Source organism: Drepanopeziza brunnea (assembly GCF_022702325.1).
Source record: "Drepanopeziza brunnea f. sp. 'multigermtubi' strain 214-2 chromosome Unknown ctg5, whole genome shotgun sequence".
NCBI lineage: Eukaryota > Fungi > Ascomycota > Leotiomycetes > Helotiales > Drepanopezizaceae > Drepanopeziza > Drepanopeziza brunnea.
In genome coordinates this window covers 2,320,226-2,336,581 of record NW_027094068.1, presented here as the reverse complement: position 1 = coordinate 2,336,581, position 16,356 = coordinate 2,320,226, and the positions used below count along the sequence as shown (strand labels likewise).

General features: G+C 46.3%; 5 protein-coding genes across 5 annotated transcripts; 3 read left to right on the top strand and 2 right to left on the bottom strand.

Moving 5' to 3' along the window:
• Positions 1-126: 126 nt before the first annotated feature.
• Positions 127-960, top strand: L3040_003983 (uncharacterized protein; the record flags this gene model as incomplete). The annotated part of the gene is made up of 1 exon (XM_007294835.2): positions 127-960. The coding sequence occupies one exon, from the start codon at positions 127-129 to the stop codon at positions 958-960; it is 834 nt and encodes a 277-aa protein (XP_007294897.2).
• Positions 961-2,385: 1,425 nt separating this feature from the next.
• L3040_003982 (uncharacterized protein) lies at positions 2,386-3,104 on the top strand (the record flags this gene model as incomplete). Its single annotated transcript, XM_007294837.2, has 2 exons — positions 2,386-2,437; positions 2,503-3,104. 2 exons carry the CDS (start codon positions 2,386-2,388, stop codon positions 3,102-3,104), a joined length of 654 nt encoding a protein of 217 aa, XP_007294899.2.
• A 905-nt stretch (positions 3,105-4,009) lies between these two features.
• L3040_003981 (uncharacterized protein) lies at positions 4,010-4,957 on the bottom strand (the record flags this gene model as incomplete). Its single annotated transcript, XM_007294838.2, has 2 exons — positions 4,010-4,516; positions 4,670-4,957. 2 exons carry the CDS (start codon positions 4,955-4,957, stop codon positions 4,010-4,012), a joined length of 795 nt encoding a protein of 264 aa, XP_007294900.1.
• Positions 4,958-5,613: 656 nt separating this feature from the next.
• Positions 5,614-6,300, bottom strand: L3040_003980 (uncharacterized protein; the record flags this gene model as incomplete). The annotated part of the gene is made up of 5 exons (XM_066156621.1): positions 5,614-5,639; positions 5,711-5,920; positions 5,970-5,985; positions 6,080-6,117; positions 6,297-6,300. 5 exons carry the CDS (start codon positions 6,298-6,300, stop codon positions 5,614-5,616), a joined length of 294 nt encoding a protein of 97 aa, XP_066012197.1.
• A 289-nt stretch (positions 6,301-6,589) lies between these two features.
• L3040_003979 (40S ribosomal protein uS7) lies at positions 6,590-7,411 on the top strand (the record flags this gene model as incomplete). Its single annotated transcript, XM_007294840.1, has 3 exons — positions 6,590-6,732; positions 6,855-7,038; positions 7,094-7,411. The coding sequence occupies 3 exons, from the start codon at positions 6,590-6,592 to the stop codon at positions 7,409-7,411; spliced, it is 645 nt and encodes a 214-aa protein (XP_007294902.1).
• Between the last annotated feature and the right edge of the window lie 8,945 nt (positions 7,412-16,356).

Here is a 16,356-nt window from a genome sequence, read left to right as displayed (position 1 = left end):
ACTTCGCGTCTTGACTTCTTTGTAGAATCGCGTCAAGACCACCCAAACAGCAACCCATCACACTCCCTTACTAAAAACCCTTACACCTCATTTCAAACGTTTAACTCTATCTCCCCGGCATTAAGGATGCCGCCCAAACCCTTCAACCCACCCCGCCCACAATCCTCTTCAAACACCGACTCCAAACCCCGCGGTCGTCCCAAAGGCCCATCCACGAACCCCTCCCACAAACGCAAGTCCACATCCGCCACACCGCGCGCCGCCCCAAAAGCAGTCTCCCGCGCGAAAGGAAGCGCATTCATCAAGCCTCGAGTCTCGAACGCCAGCGTGTCTACGGCGCTGAGTATTGACTCTTCTGACGGAGAAGGAGAAGGGGAAGGGGAGGACGAGGGAGGTGAACACGAAGAAGATGAAGAACTGGATTTCGGTTTGGATTCGGGGCTGGATGGGGATGAGACGGGGGCAGGAGAAGAAGAGGACACGGAGATGATGGAAACAACGATGCCAGAAGCGAGCACTGTGAGCCTAGATGAAGATCAAGAAGTAGAAGGAGACGATAACGATGACGAGGATGACCACGATGATGATCCTTTCTCTTCGCAACCCCCGCGTAAAAAACGTTCGAGGACTAGTAAGACGAACGCGAATGCCGATAGTTCACACGTCCGAGCCTTGGACGAGCCAGCAGAGGCGCGAGCTTCGATTCCAACAGACTTGATCAATGTGCTGCTGCACAGCTTCTTCAAGCAGCCCGGCTCGCGCATCACGAAGGATGCGAATGCGGCTGTTGGGAGGTATATCGAGACGTTTGTGAGGGAAGGGGTGGCGAGGGCTGAGTGGGCGAGAGAGAACGGATGGGACGGAGATGGGGAGGGGGGAGTGAACGCGGGAGGGAATGGGGGTTATCTTGAGGTGGAGGACCTGGAGAGGGCGGCGCCGCAGCTTATCCTGGATTTTTGAGGTTGGGATAGGAATAGGTGGTGAGGGGATTAGGGTATGAAGAGAAAGCGTGTGCCTATGTATGTGTGTGATAAGGGGAAAATGGATGAGGTAGGAGACTTGAAAGGAGTTTTGGGAAGGGTATAGGTTTGCCTTGGAGTTTCTGGCTGGCGATCGATCATAGGGCAGGAATCTTCTCATAGTGGCATGGCATATACACCACACGATGGATGTGTAAATAGCTTATAGCATAAGGTAGGATGGAAGCACAACTCATTGAGCAAAGCTTGGAACACATTTCCCTCCCTCTCTCTTCTCTCTCTTCTCTCGTCTATCCCAGTCAAAGTCGCGCTTCCCTTTCACCACTCTCCCGAACTATTAGCAGCGGCGTCATTGACTGTTACCTACGCTCTTTTAAAATGATAATGGCTATATAAGCTATATAGCAGCCGCCGAGGTCTCCAAGTCGTCGTCGATCTCGTCTCCACCCCCTAGGCCGTCTCGCTTACCGAGCTCACCCTCTCGCTAAGCCCCAACCTTTCTTTCCACGTCCTTTCCATCATCAATCAGCCTGCCTGGCAACGGCACCGGCCATCATCCAATCCATTATCTGCGTGACAGGAGTCATAGCCCGCTGCCATCTGGTGTCACAGTCACGGGGCTGGCACCTTTGGTCCTGGCTATGAAACCCACTGTGTTTTGTCGGCGTCGCGACCGAGACGCTGCCGTGCTTCATCGGTATCGCGCTTCGTCATCGCAGCGAGGGCTTTCCACTCGCCACTGAGCACTGAGCGCATGCATTGGCAATCTCGAGATTTGCCCAGAGCGATCGATGGCTGAGGGGATGAGTAGACGATGTATCGTTGTCCTTCACCCCCAACCGGGACTCGAGAGTCAGAATTGGTTGTCCAGGATGCAAGTGTACCAGAGTGGGTGTTGAGCCTATTGACTTTCTGTATGGCTTCATGGTTTTCCGCACTGAAAGCATTGCCAAGTTCTCTGTTCAGCCCGTTCAAGATGCCATCCCAAGTCCATTTCTGAGCGCTACAGACCGACTCGTTTGAGCCACGGCAAAACACGTTTCGCTAGAGCAGCCAGCCAGCCCGATATCCATCCCTCTCTGGTGGAACAGGCAGGGCGAGTGGCCCTCGAGCACCAGACCATTCGAACGGAAGCGAGCTGGTTATTTATGCCGTGCGTTGCCCTCGCCCATCCTGGGCCTCCATCTTCCCTCAGCATCACCTCTCGAGCCATCCTATTCCATCTCTCTTCCTGCTTGGGTCCGGTTACTCTCTATTCCCCTCTGTACGTCCTTTTCGTATTATTTAGATCCATCCTTAATCGTCGGCCAGTTCGACACGAGCGCTAGACGCCTAATTTTCTTCACTACGACAAAGATACACTGGTTATAACATTGAGAGCGAGATCTGTACTCAAACCTTCAACATGCAATTCACAACCCTCGCCCTGTCTGCCCTGAGCATCTGCTCTGCACTTGGTAGGTCCCCTACCCATCTCCTCTCACACCCCTTCGCAAAACCTCACGCTTACATGTTGGAACAGCACAATCAGCAGGCATAAAAGTCCACGTCGTCCGCGTCGGCGCCATGAACGGGTCCCTCATCTACTCCCCCGATAACATCAAGGCAGCCGTTGGCGAGATGGTGCAGTTCCAGTTCGCGCCCAACAACCATAGCGTGACGCAGTCGACCTTTGACCAGCCCTGCCAGCCCATCGCCCCAGCCGGCTCCAGCGGCGCGGGCATCTACTCGGGCTTCATGCCCGTGTCGGCCAGCTCGACCACCACACCGACGTACACCATCATGATCAAGGACCAGACGCCCATGTGGCTGTACTGCTCGCAGGCCCAGCACTGCCAGGGCGGCATGGTGATGGTCATCAATGAGGACACGGCCGCCAACGCCTCGCGTACTCTGGAAAACTACAGGACGCTAGCGAAGGCAAGCACGGCCAGCGGGACTGCGGTTGGAGACCAGGCTGGCACCAACTCTACTTCCGGCACGGCGCCCGGCACGGGAACTGGAGCGGGATCTCTGACCTCCACCCCCATTGCAGCATCGCAAACCGCGGCCGCGCCACACCTCGTCCGAGCCTCGAGTACCTTGGGACTGGTGCTGACAATCGGTCTTGCGTTCCTCCTGTAGAAGAGCGGCGTTGTCAACGTGAGCAGGATGTTTTGTTCAAATTCTACAACAAATCGATGTCGATTTGCGTGCGTTCGTGTCGGGTCTGCGGGTTCGAGCCTTGATGGCCTGCTGGAGTTGAGGACGTTTATACCAAGATATATACAGTAGTAAAGTAAAATAGTATTTCGGTGGAATGACTGACTGATTGCGAAGATGAGGAGGCGGATGTTTACCGCATCTTTCTGTCTGTATACAGAGAAGAGAACAACAGAGAGCGCGATTCTTGAATTACGACGATAAAAGACAGGGGATGAATACTTAATGTTCAATAGACCGATAGTCGGTTGTGCGAAAATTCACGACTCGAATTTCAACGCATTGCGAGCTTTTGCATGTTGGTTTTTCCGTCTTGCGAGTTGATAGGTTGTCTCGTATAAAGTGAGAGAGAAAGGCTGGACCTTGCTTGTTCCCTTGGAACCTTTGAAGACTGCTTATAGGAAGACGTCTGGATCTACCGGCTCTGGGGAATTGATGGTCTTGTAGGCACAACAGATCACCATTTTATGGGTTTGCTTGTATGTACACGATAGAAATAGAAATTGAAATGTCCGGTCTTAAAATATTGGAAGAAAAAAAAATTCAACCGAGGGACACACAGGACTTCTTCGGCGGGCACTAGGGCTCAAGAAAGAGCTCACAGCATGCATCATGGAATGACCAGGGAAGCAAATGAGCTTTCCAATTAACATACTGAGATTTTCCTCCTTCCTTTCCGCCGGTCTGGGTCCATCCAGACAGATCCTTCATTCCCAGCATCTGATATACACAAAGGGAGTGATATACACAAAGGGAGCCAACACCAACAAAGCATATTCTTCGAAGAAGAAAAAAACTCGTTTACAAAAAGCCTCCAAGTCCAGCTTCTAAATCTGCTTCCCGGGCGGAATCGGCCTCTTCACCCTCCCCGCCTGGGCCTTCTTACAAAGCTTCTTAACCTCCCCCTTCTCCATCCAGCCCTTCTCCCTCTTGACGCGGCCAACGCGCGGGTACTTGTCGCTCTTCTCGAAGAAATCGACCCAGTGCTTCAGGGCGTCATGGACCTTGGTGCGGGCGATGCGGCGCTCCTTCTCGCGCATAATCTTAAGCTCCGACTTGGTGTACAGGCTGTCGACGTCGTAGTCGTCGAGCGGGAGGAACATCTGCTCGACACCCCGCAGGTCCGGGTTACCGTCCTCCAGGAAGCAGTTAGTGACGAAGGCGCGCGACGCGTCCTTGCCCGAAAAGAAGTGGTAGGAGCCGTCCGGCCCGTAGTGCCGCCGTCCCAGCGAGACGTCGTAGATGGTGCCGTTGATGGCGAGATAGATGGGCTTGGTCGGGTCGGTGCCGTCGTAGGCTGCCAGGTCGGCGTCGGTGAGAGAGAGCGGACCGGCCTGTTGTTCACATGCTGTATCAGCCCTTGTGCCTCATTCCCATAACTACAACTATGAATCCTGCGGCATTCTCCGACATGTAGGAAGCTGCCGGTGAGCGGCATAGCTAGAACGAAAGAATGTGTAATGAGGGAAGGGAAAGGAAAAACGCACAATCCACGTCTTGATCGTCTCAACCCTCGTCCAGCCCGGCCTCTTCAAGTTCCATGTAAAGCTCTCCCTCGTGACAAAATAGCTCAGCGCGCTGCTCGCCAGCAGCAGGAACACGAGGATACGCGCCACATCGACGAAACTGAAGGCGCTGTCCTCTGCTTTGACGCGGTCTGCCAGCGAGAGCGTGGGCGTGGCCTCTTCTTTCTCTGACGTCTTGGGTTCAGTTGCTGGGCCGGGGGGTGATGTACCGTCTTTTCTGCGCTGGCGGATGGCTTCTGGGCTAGACATTTTGGCTGTTGAAAAGGGTTCGGAATTGCAATGCGTGGCGGGGGGTATATGTGAATGCAATGGGATGGTGAGATGACAGGTAGTTCCGATGGAGAGAGGGCTTGTTACTTACATCGCGGGCCCGGCCTCGCCGTTAGCCTTGTCCCCAAATGTGGGGTGAGACAGCCAGTTGGACGCACGAAATTGATAAGTATGTCTGAAGTGAAGGTTTATGCATTCAGTGCGGCATAATGGGACTTCAGATACGAAAATACAAGCCTGGATTGTGGTTTGGAGTTCGTGTGGAAGGGAAGCTTGGATATTTCAGTTGGTTGGAATCCTCAATCATTAAGCACACTCTCCCACGACACCTTCCTCCATTGCATGCAGACACTCGTCCTGTACCCTTGTTCCCAGTTACAACATCCAAGGATAGTCACAATTCCATTCGCAGCTGGCTCAATGCGCAACCAGAAACAGTGCAAATTCACATCATACCATGTTCCTCGAAGGTTCTGGAGTTGCGGAAGCAGTTCGATTTGATATGCTACACCGCGAAATCAAATCCCATGCCCATTGCAAATTCCCAATCCATACCCATTCGCGCCCACTGTCGGATCGTTATCGAAATAAGGGTGACTGGTGACGAAGATAGAAGAAACAGGTGCTGAAATCGTCTATTCTGCAGCGGTGATCGCACGAGCTATGCATTTTTTAGCATCAATCCACAATCCAGGATCATGTTCCTTTTTCAAAGACCTCGTGGAAACGTACTGTAGATCTGCAACTTGCTGTGTCCGACAACCTTCTTGATTTGTCCCTTCTCCTCCAAATCCGCCAGACATCTTCTTGCGAGGGATCCGTTAATCTTTAGTCTATCGACGAGAACAGCGACTGTGACGAGACGGTACGATTGGACATCCTTCTGGAGCTTGTCGGAAATGGCCTTGTCGAGGATGACGGCATGTTGAGCCTTGTCCTTAACTGCGTGTTGGTTAGAATCGGCACAGGTCGAAGTCGCAGATGTACTGACCCTTTCCCTTGGACCACTGGGATAATTGTTAGCGATGTTCGTCTCCTAGTCATTATCTTCCAACTCGACGTATTCGAACTCGAGAGACAGGATTCAAATGTTTTACATACCTTCTTCTTTTGCTTCTTTGCGCCGGTGTTAGCTGGGGCTAAATAGGTCGTCAGTTGAAGCTATTCGCAAACCAACGGTTCGAAGATGAGACTGAGCAGGTCAAAGAGGATGGTCGCCCTGGGTACCGCCCAAGAGCCACAGAGAGCCCATAGGTGATGGTGACCGCATCGCAGAGATTTAAAGCTGTAGATGTCTTCAGGGAGGATGAAAACGTACCCATGATGATTGATTCGTTGTTGTTGTCGTTGGAGTTTCGAATGTCCGCTCCGCCACCATAAAATCTCCCACGGTGATCATGGTGGTTCAATTCTCGCTTATTGTGGACCCACTGACACGTGATGATTAGGGCTTCGCTCTTCCAAAGCGCCACAGCTAAGCCTTGTCGGTGCTAGTGGCTTTAATTCATTGTGGGCGAGAAATTCTTAGGCGAAAGACCTCGTTTTGCCGTCCAGACGAACTTCAAATTCTCCAAACTACCATCGGCAAAGTCGGAAATCCCCATCGCCACCATGTCTGACAACGAGGAAATCGAGGTTGAGACCGTCTCCGGATACCAGGTTCTGCCCAAGGATGTCACCGCCGAGATTGGCAGCATCAAGCTGTTCAACAAGTGGTCTTACGAGGATGTCGAGATCCGCGACATCTCCTTGACGTAAGGATATTCCCCTTCGGAAGACAAATTGGACCGTACATTGGGCGGAATCGGGAGGATATACTTGCGCGGAAATCTAATGGACCATATGCGAGGCTCTGGCTAACCATGGTATTTTGCAGCGACTACATCCAGATCCGCGCCCCAGTCTACATCTCCCACTCCGCCGGCCGATACGCCCAGAAGAGATTCAGAAAGGCACAATGCCCAATCATCGAGCGTCTCACCAACTCCCTGATGATGAACGGACGCAACAACGGAAAGAAGCTCATGGCTGTCCGAATCGTCGCCCACGCTTTTGAGATCGTACGTCTAGCGCACCTAGGCAGGGAGGGCAATACACTGATTCCAAGCTTCGTAGGTCCACATCATGACCGATCAAAACCCTATCCAAGTCGCCGTCGACGCCATCGTCAACTGCGGTCCCCGTGAAGACTCAACCCGTATCGGTTCCGCCGGTACCGTCCGTCGTCAAGCCGTCGATGTCTCCCCTCTCCGCCGCGTCAACCAGGCCATCGCTCTCCTCACGATCGGTGCCCGCGAGGCTGCGTTCCGTAACATCAAGTCAGTCGCTGAGTGCTTGGCTGAGGAGTTGATCAACGCCGCGAAGGGGTCCAGTAACTCGTACGCCATCAAGAAGAAAGATGAGTTGGAGCGTGTCGCCAAAAGCAATCGGTAAAGGGGTTTTGTGTTCTGCATGGCGTGGGATGGTTCCTCGATTTGCTTACGGCTGGGCGAAGACTTGGCAGCATTTGTGTCGATAGATGCTAGGAAAAATGCTAAGCAACCTTGAAATCACATATCGCAACAAAAGGTCGTGGCTTTGTGGGAGGTTGAGACGCAATTACAGTAAATGGCAACAGGCCAATCAATGCCACAGGGCAAACGCAAGTGTCTCGGTAAATTGCGCCAAGTGGCAATAGCACCACCAGAATTTTATCCAGAGCTTTCTGATTGAGAGCCGATTTCCGGTCGAAGTCTGCCGTACTTTTCAGATCCGGGTTTTCATGTCTATTTCGTTCCTCGGCCAGAGTCTGTGTCGGCCAGCACAGACCGGGCAAATTATAGAGCCCTAAGTCGTTCTCCCAAGGGTATTTAACGTGAATGCCTGGCCTTCGCTTGGATAGCGGCAGCTTTCGGATCAGTTTGTGAAGTGAGCCGAGAATGATAGACTAGGACGCGCTCCTTATCTCCCTCGAAGATCTGGCTAAGGCGTTTACACCCCAGGCAATCTATCCATCGTCTTCGCATAGCTGCGAAAGCGAGTTTAGATTCGCTTCTCCTATGTATCCTCGTTGTCTTCACCATAGCTTGACTGGAATCATCCCTTACCTTTCGGGTACAAAATTGCTTCAGCTTTCACGGGCACGTGGAAAATCTAAATGTTGATAAGAGGGATACTGGTTACAGTTGGAGGTGTCACCATTTGTGCAAGAGGGATGTTGCGGGTGATGCTGTCGTTGTCTTTGGCTATTGAGACTATTTCATACGGTGTAATCTTGCACAAGGCCCTTCTACAATGTGTTATCCATGTGGTCGATTCTTCGTCCAAGTCAGCCAGCAAGTTCTCCCGCGGCTCTTGCTCCGACTATGCGTTCTCTCCTTTGAATCTTCCTCCGATTCATATAATTCAGGCTTACTCGCCTCGATGCTATCTATTTGTTCTTGGAAACCACGCCTTCTTCAGTCTCGCCAGCTCATGGGTTCATGGTGAGTAGCAGTGCTGAGGTCCTGGACGGAAGGAGCGCCGGGCGGCTGGCAAGGGCGAGCAGAGAAGGCATTTCCATCTCAAAACCCTTGCGAGTTTGTTACCATTTTTTCCGTACGATACAAGCAGCTCCCATAGTCTCCGAAGAGTATCTACTTATTCTTTAGATGTCTGGTTGAAGCCCCAGGGTTGCCCTCACCCTACAGACTCCAGTCAACCAGAGTATTTTACCCCACAACCATGCATTGCAACCCATAACTTGAAGTTGTTTGTTCTTTCTTCACCAGATTCTCAAACTTGGAACGGGTGGCAGTAGTTGGCTCTGTGGCTAGCATTATCCAGCTAATCGAGGCATCCAAGCTATCTATTCGTCTTTACTCTTTGAGCTCCACACTTGCCGATGCAGAATTAGAGGTTAACTCCGTCGCCCTCGAACTATCCCAGTTCGCGAATACTCTCGGTCAGCTGCGAGCCCTGTTTGATTGAGAGGGCTCCAAGTATTCTCCAGATGTGCTGCAGAATACCTAAAATGTCATTTCCAGCTGTGGGGATCTCTTCAATCGGTACGAAGGATTGTCGAACGGGTTTATTAGATCCGGAGAAGCCAAGAATCAGGTATCAGGTCAAACCTCGCTGACCATGACTGGCCGAGTGAAATGGATGTTCAAGCAGAAGCAGGTGGAGGTTTCGCGTCGGAGACTTGCAGCGCGGCAAACCAACCTTCTGACAATGCTTCATCCACTCACTCACATTACTCTGAGCTCTAGGCCATATGGTCGGTAAACCAGTGCCTGAGTTCAGGAATATTATCGCTAATAAGTAAATCTGTACAGATCTACAGTATCAGAGCTTCTCCAGGGGCAACCTGATCCAAAAGAACAGGTTCTCCGTTCATGCATGATGGCCAACCGAGCTTCAATCCCCAGTCTTGAAGACGTGGAGGAAGAATTCGATACGAATTCGGAAGATTTGGTTCCAATTTATCTCTCAAATTTGGATGGCTGCTATCAGAACCAGGCTTCGGCTTCCCAGCTCGATCTTATCTGCTGCTAGGAAGCACCGCATATTATAGCTTTTATGTGAATTTGAGACTTCGGATCTTGCTATTCACCGCCCATATAAAGTAATCAAACAACAGAGGTGGACGTTGTTATGTTATTGGATTTCTTCCTAGTTCAGTTCCCACACCACTTGCAGAATTCATTACACATGGGTCTTGTCTCCGCCTTCAGTCACTGAACCCGCTATCAGACCCCAGACTTACATTCGTATCAATACGTTTCTCTTCTATACTAAATTTTGCTCGTCGTTCTTGACAACCCCCAACCTTCACTGCCTCTCGTGGTTGTTGACATTCGGACTCTCGCTAATACGCTTATGCTGATACGGCCTAAATCGAATTTCCTCTCCACTTCAATTCGTCTCCCAGAACCAACCGTTCACAGCAACCTAGATCTACATATTCCCCAGCCAATGGCTCCCTCGCAGGAAACATCCCACAAGGCATGTCCTCCACGCTTGGCGACACACGGCTACTAATCCATGATTACAACAGGGCTCGCAGAAGGTATTTATCCAAGAGCCCGAGGTCCGGCGATGAGAGGCGATAAGATCGAAAAGCCAAAGGCGAAGGCGAAGACGAAGACAAAGCTCGGGGTGACTTGCCTGTTAACCACAAGTTGTTTTGCTTTTGCACAGCTCGCTGACAATTGCGCTTTCAGCTCGGCGGCTACGTGAAGCAAAGATTGTGGGCATTGGCTGGATGAGGTACCTCAGAGGATGGCACGGCGGCGTACTTGAAGAAGAGGTTTGTCGAGATGGTCTGGGGGGAAAACACGGTTGATGAGGTGAAGTCAGTGGCGGGAGGACAGGCGAGGGAGTCGGCTGGTAAGTTCTGTATCATTTCGGGTACGATGTTAGATGCTAATTTTACTTAGAAGATGTTACTTCGGGGGAAGAAATCAGTTCTGCGGAATCCATTGCGTCCACAGAAGCTATTACCGCAACTGAGATGGAGGCCGTTACTCCGATGGAAGCCATTACTTCACCAGATGATATCACTTCTGGGGAAGCAATCGCGTCTCTGGAAAAGATCGCTTCAACGAAATATGAAACCTTGATGAGAGATACCACTTCAGCGACCGGAGAACAGAAGGGGGAAACAGCAAGTAAGTTTGGTATCGTCTTTCATATCATTTAGAATGCTGATCCTTCCAGCAAATGTTGTTTCCACAGTAGGAATCAGCTCGATTGGATCCATCTTTTCAACTGAAGCTTTCAGAGTCATTTGAATAGGCGGTATGACTCGTCAGGAAGCACTCTCGCATCTCGAAAAGCTTCCTTCAGCGGAGGACGTAGCTGCGGCTGAACAGGATATCAAGCATAATTAGGAACCGATTGATCTCAATACAGCAGTCATCGACTACGTTAATGGAAGCATGGGTGGTACGGAGGGTAACCTGCACTCCGAAACGGTTCGTTCTGATCCGGATCGCTGCAGCTTTGACAATGCTTCAGTGATGAAATCGATTGACTTCGTCGGTTACGACCGTCGAGACAATTCTTCCGATCTCTCCGACCAAAGTACCAGCTTCTGTGGTGAAAACTGGGGCTAATGGAGACTCCCAAAGGCCCGGAGATGTGCGAGACTACCTTGCATCGATTGATGCTTTTTATCATTTCCATCATCAAGAATGAGATTATCACTTCGCATACACAATGCACTAAACTGAGTAAGCAAGTCTCGCAAATCGTGATGAAGCAAAAGCAGACTGAGAATTGGAATATCAAGTGACTGCAGAGTGAGTCTGTGGGAATGAGGGGATCGGAGTTAAGGACTCGATCGGGGATAAGGGTGGCCCGTGCTTGGCACGTGCACCTTTGCCATAGCAACCACATGGTGGCCCGTGCACCCAACTACATGTAACTGCACCTCGCAGCTAGAATAGCTTCCTCCTTTAAGACTTAATAATACTACGAATGCAATCACTTGCTATTCGTATCAAGTCTCACGTGTGCACCCTATTGTGTAACCAATACTGATCAGTGGTTAAATTCACACTTAACTACAGATGAGCTAAGTATAGAAAAGAAAAAGTAGTTTTTGCTCTTTTAAAGGTATTAATTACGCTATAGGCAACCGTTAGTTCTTAACAAGTCTAGCGGAAACCCAATACAATTAGCAGTACTATCACTAGTTGTAGCGTCTATTACGCAATCACCTTATTACGCAACCACCGCCGCTAATATAGCGGATAATAGAAACAGAAACCCTTTTTCTTACGAATTCGAAGACCCCTCTTCCCCTTTTTTAAAGAAATCTATTCGGCCTTTAGCAAGTAGCTTCGAGGAACTCGAATGGACTCTTTAAGGCAAATTCAAAGTCGACCGAGAAGTATAAGAAGCTAATGATTTCGACCTTACTGATAAGACCAAATAGACTTAAGGTTGCGTTCACTCGTATATTATTCGAGCCCTCGATATATTCAAAGATGATTATCGCTACGCTATAAGTGATAATTTGTAAGAGATATACTAGAGCTTTTTTAAAAGATGGACTGAACTATTATTCAAGCTAAGTTATATTATAATCCTAAGATATTTATACAATCACTTTTTCGTTTATTACGTATAGATAAAAGATCTAAGAAGTAGTGTAAGCTATGCTTTAGCCTTTGCTAAACTACTTTACAAATCGATATTTCTCGTATTTCTATTTTACGAAGAGGCAAAACGAGAAAAGCGATTTAGTTTAATAACATATAGACTTGCCGTCAAACCTTTATTATCTCTTACACCTCTTATACCGATACAACCTATACGACTATCCTTCCTACCGATACACCCTTAATTGTATCGACCTTCACCTTTACCCTCGAATGATATACAATTCGATCTACTATTCGATAAGCAACCTTATCAATAGCAGAGATAATAAGAGTTCACCCTTGACTTTCGATTACAACCTTTACCACCGATTCAATCTCGACCCTCACTTAACTTAATAGTTTATAAACAACTTTACGTACTACTTATCTTCGAACACCGCGAACTTTAAAGACGAGGAGCAAATAAAGGTAAAGGCGGAGGTAATAATAATGAAAGCAATTATACGGAGGACTTTTACCGCAGAGATAATTATAAAGGAGGTGGAGGAAGCGGTGGAAGAGGAGGTGGAAGAAGAGGTGGAGGAAGAGGTGGAAAAGGAGGTGGAAGAAGAGGCGGAGGTGGTAATAAAAGAGACCTTAACCAATCAGCTAAAAGAGGCTAGAGACTAAGCCTAGCGCAATTGATTGGCGGACTTAGTAAGATGTATAGATATAAGAAAGAGCTTAAATATAATAAAGGAATGTAGGATATACTTTTCGTAAAGCTAAAGAAGTTCTATAGCTTATGCGAAACATGCGACATCCTTTTTGCTTTATACTTTAAAGCTTTCCTTATTATACTTATCGAAGCAGCAGACGCTTATTATATCGATCAAATAGCTAGCAGAAGCTATACTTTCGAAGCTATGATACACTTTATAGCTTAACACTTCGAAACCGATAAGAACCGAAAGCATTATATGAGCTTATAAAGAACTACTATATTCGCTAGTATTATTGCAAATAAAAAGAATATCGAGAAGACCCGATTAAAGTGCTTAGAGATTACGATAAAGCTTTTAAAAAGCTATTAGTAAAGCCTTACACTCGAATATCAAACCGATAACGTATTGCGCGATCAACTTATTAGCGCTTGCAATAGAGTCGAGGAATGCAAACTAGCAATGTTCAACTTAGCTAATACATACGAAGGAGTTGCTGCTTAATTAAGATCAATAATTGGCATTATTTAAAGAGAGCGCTAAGTACTCGAATACATAGCCCCTTTTATTATTTATAATACCTTAGGCTATCCCGATTATAATTGCAATAGCAATTGCAATCACGAGACCTATTATACCGATCGAAACTATAAAGGATCAGGTAAGAGTTATAACCGTGGTTCAAGAGGAGGCTATAATCGCGGTAATGGAGGCAGAGGTAGGAATAGAGGTTTTGCACGTAAAAGAGGGAATGAAGGCTTTCGCGGAAGTAGAAAGCTTAAGGTATGCTTTATCTGCGGCAAGCCCGACTGCTAGTTTACAAAATACTCTTTCGAAGAGCGAAAACGCTTTTACGACGAGTATAAGAAAAGCGCTATATACTATACCATTTAACTAGTGACCTTGGCTTATTTTGCAAGCTTTTTAGCGGACTACGAAAGAGTAGAAGGTATTTTAAACGAGGAAAATCACTAAGATCAAGCAATATACGCTATTGAAAACTATTAATACGACGAATACGACTACGGTGACCGCAACTATTTCACTTAGACCTTTCTTACCGAGGCTAGAGAGGTGATAGGCGCCGAAACTATTGCAATTTTGCAAGAACGCTTAACTTACTACGCTTTCACTACTTTGGACGCTATGAATTCCTTAATTAAGGAAGATAAGACCGTTCTATTAAAGACCTATATTTTACACTTTCGGTATTTAGCTTACCGATTCTAAAGGTTCCTTTTCGATTCGAGAGCTGCAAGTAAGTCTTTTGCAAGAGAAGCACAAGTGAAAGCCTTCTAGCACCACCTACTTAAACTATAAGTGATTACTACTTAAAGAGGTACTATTAGCTTCGGCGAAACCCCGGCTACTATTAAAGGAACCGTGAAAGTATAAACACTAATTAGCAAAATTGTTTTTTATATAATCAATACTGACACCTCTTTTTTAATTTATTTAAAAGACATAGATTCTTTTAGCGTATATTTTGATAATCTAAGAAACTTGCTTATGCAAAGCTATAATAGCGTGCTAGTTGTTAGAAAATAAAGCCATTTATTCTTACTGCTTAGTTAGCAAGAAACCATTATATGCTATCTTATCGAAAGAGAATTGCGTTAAATTTATCGCCGCTAAGGATACCTTTTAGTATAGCGTTTTGCTATTACTTTTAAAGCTGCAAGTGAGGAGTTTAAAGCCGATATCCTCGAGAAGATTACTAAATATTATGCGCAATGTTAACTATATGAGCAAGCCTTTTGTAAATTTAAAATCTTTTTAAAAGATGAGTATGAATTTAATTATTCGATTATTATTGATATTATATATATTAACGGGGATCTCGTATTACATATCGTAGACTTAGCTATAAGCTACGGTTCTAGAGGATTCCTTAAGAATATGACTGCAAAACACGTGTAAGATATAGTACGTTATTATTGGATCGATATATATTTAGGCCCTTTAAATGTAATCGTAATCGACGCTAAAATCAACTTAAGTTCTTAAGAGTTCAAATAACAAGCCAATTCGATGAATACTAAGATCAAGGTAGTCTTAATAGAAGCTTACAATAGCGTCGGAAAGGTAGAGCGCTATTATAGCTCTCTTCGAAGAATATATAATATTTTAAAAGAGGAACTAGCAAGTAAGAGAGTTAACAAGCATATAGTACTCCAAATGGCTTTTAAAGCTATTAACGATACAGCCGGCCCCGGAAGTATTGTCTTTATATTATTCGTATACGGCGCATACTTACGCCTTTCTAAGATAGATTCTCTAGCAATGTTTATAACAAAAAGACGAAAAGCCTTTCGAGCTGCAATCAAAGAGATTCGTCGATTATAAGCTAAGAGAAAAGTTAAGGACGCTTTAGCAATGCGAAATAGACTAAATACCTTAGAAACCCTTAACCTCTTTTTGCAATCAGACGTTAGAGTTTATAAGGAAGTAAAAGGTAAATCAAGCAGAAGCGAATGGACCGGACCGCACAAGCTAATTGCACGTGAAAACGAGACCTGCAAAGTACTCGTAAACGATCGAATTAGCGAATTCCGTTTAATAGTTATTAAACTATATTATAAAACACTTTTAAATACGCTAAACCTCGAAGAATCCTTGCTATCGAACCGGTTAACTAAAGCTAAACTACTACCGGTCTAGCTTATAAGACAATTTACCACTTTAGCTATTAAGATTGGATTACGCTCGCGCAAATCAAAAGGCAGTTTAGCAGTTCGCTATAGCTTTCGTTATCTTTTTGCAAGTATAAAGGAGTTCAAAGATTTTAACGAGCAGTTTCTTAATTACGAAAGTAATATTATCATAGTATTCTTTACTTATAAAGAAAAAGCTGATGTTGCGCTTTTTACGAAGCTTAGAAACGAAGAAGTTATTATTATACTCGGCGAGCAATTCGTAGAATCACGCTTCTAAAAGCTAAAAGGCTTAATAAAGAAAGAGGTATTTAAAGTTGTAAAATACAACCTTGCAGTCTACGGAACAAGCCGTATATTCAACTCTCGAATGGTCGATAAGATCAAAGGCAAGAATACCTTCGAACTATACGAAAAATCACGCTTTATTATTCAAGCTTAAAGCGACGAAAGCAAGTATAATATTCTCACTTAATCTTCGATTATTTAGCGCAATAGCTAGCGTTTGATGATTTCTTTAGCTTTATTCTTAAAATCCTTTAATCAAGCAATAATATCTTTGCGGGATATTACTTAAGCTTACGTATCGAGTCAACGTTACTTCGAACGTATGATCTTAGCGTATTTGCTTAAAAACCTTTAACACTTATACCTTTCGAGCTATATCTTATTAATTCGTAGACCTTTATACGGGATTGCAAAGGCAAGTACTTATTAGTAAGACACCTATTATAAACATTATAAAAATAAGCTATTTATAGTCTCCTTTATATACGACCCTTATTTGTTGATCTTTATAACTAGCAAATTCGCTATTATTAAAATGCAAACAAACGATACGCTAATAGTAGCTAACAAAGAGTTCAATGACTTGGAAAAGCAAGAGCTTAAGAAAGCTGATTTTAACGCTAAGCTAAAAAAGACGCTTATAATAGAAAACGAAGTGACATTCA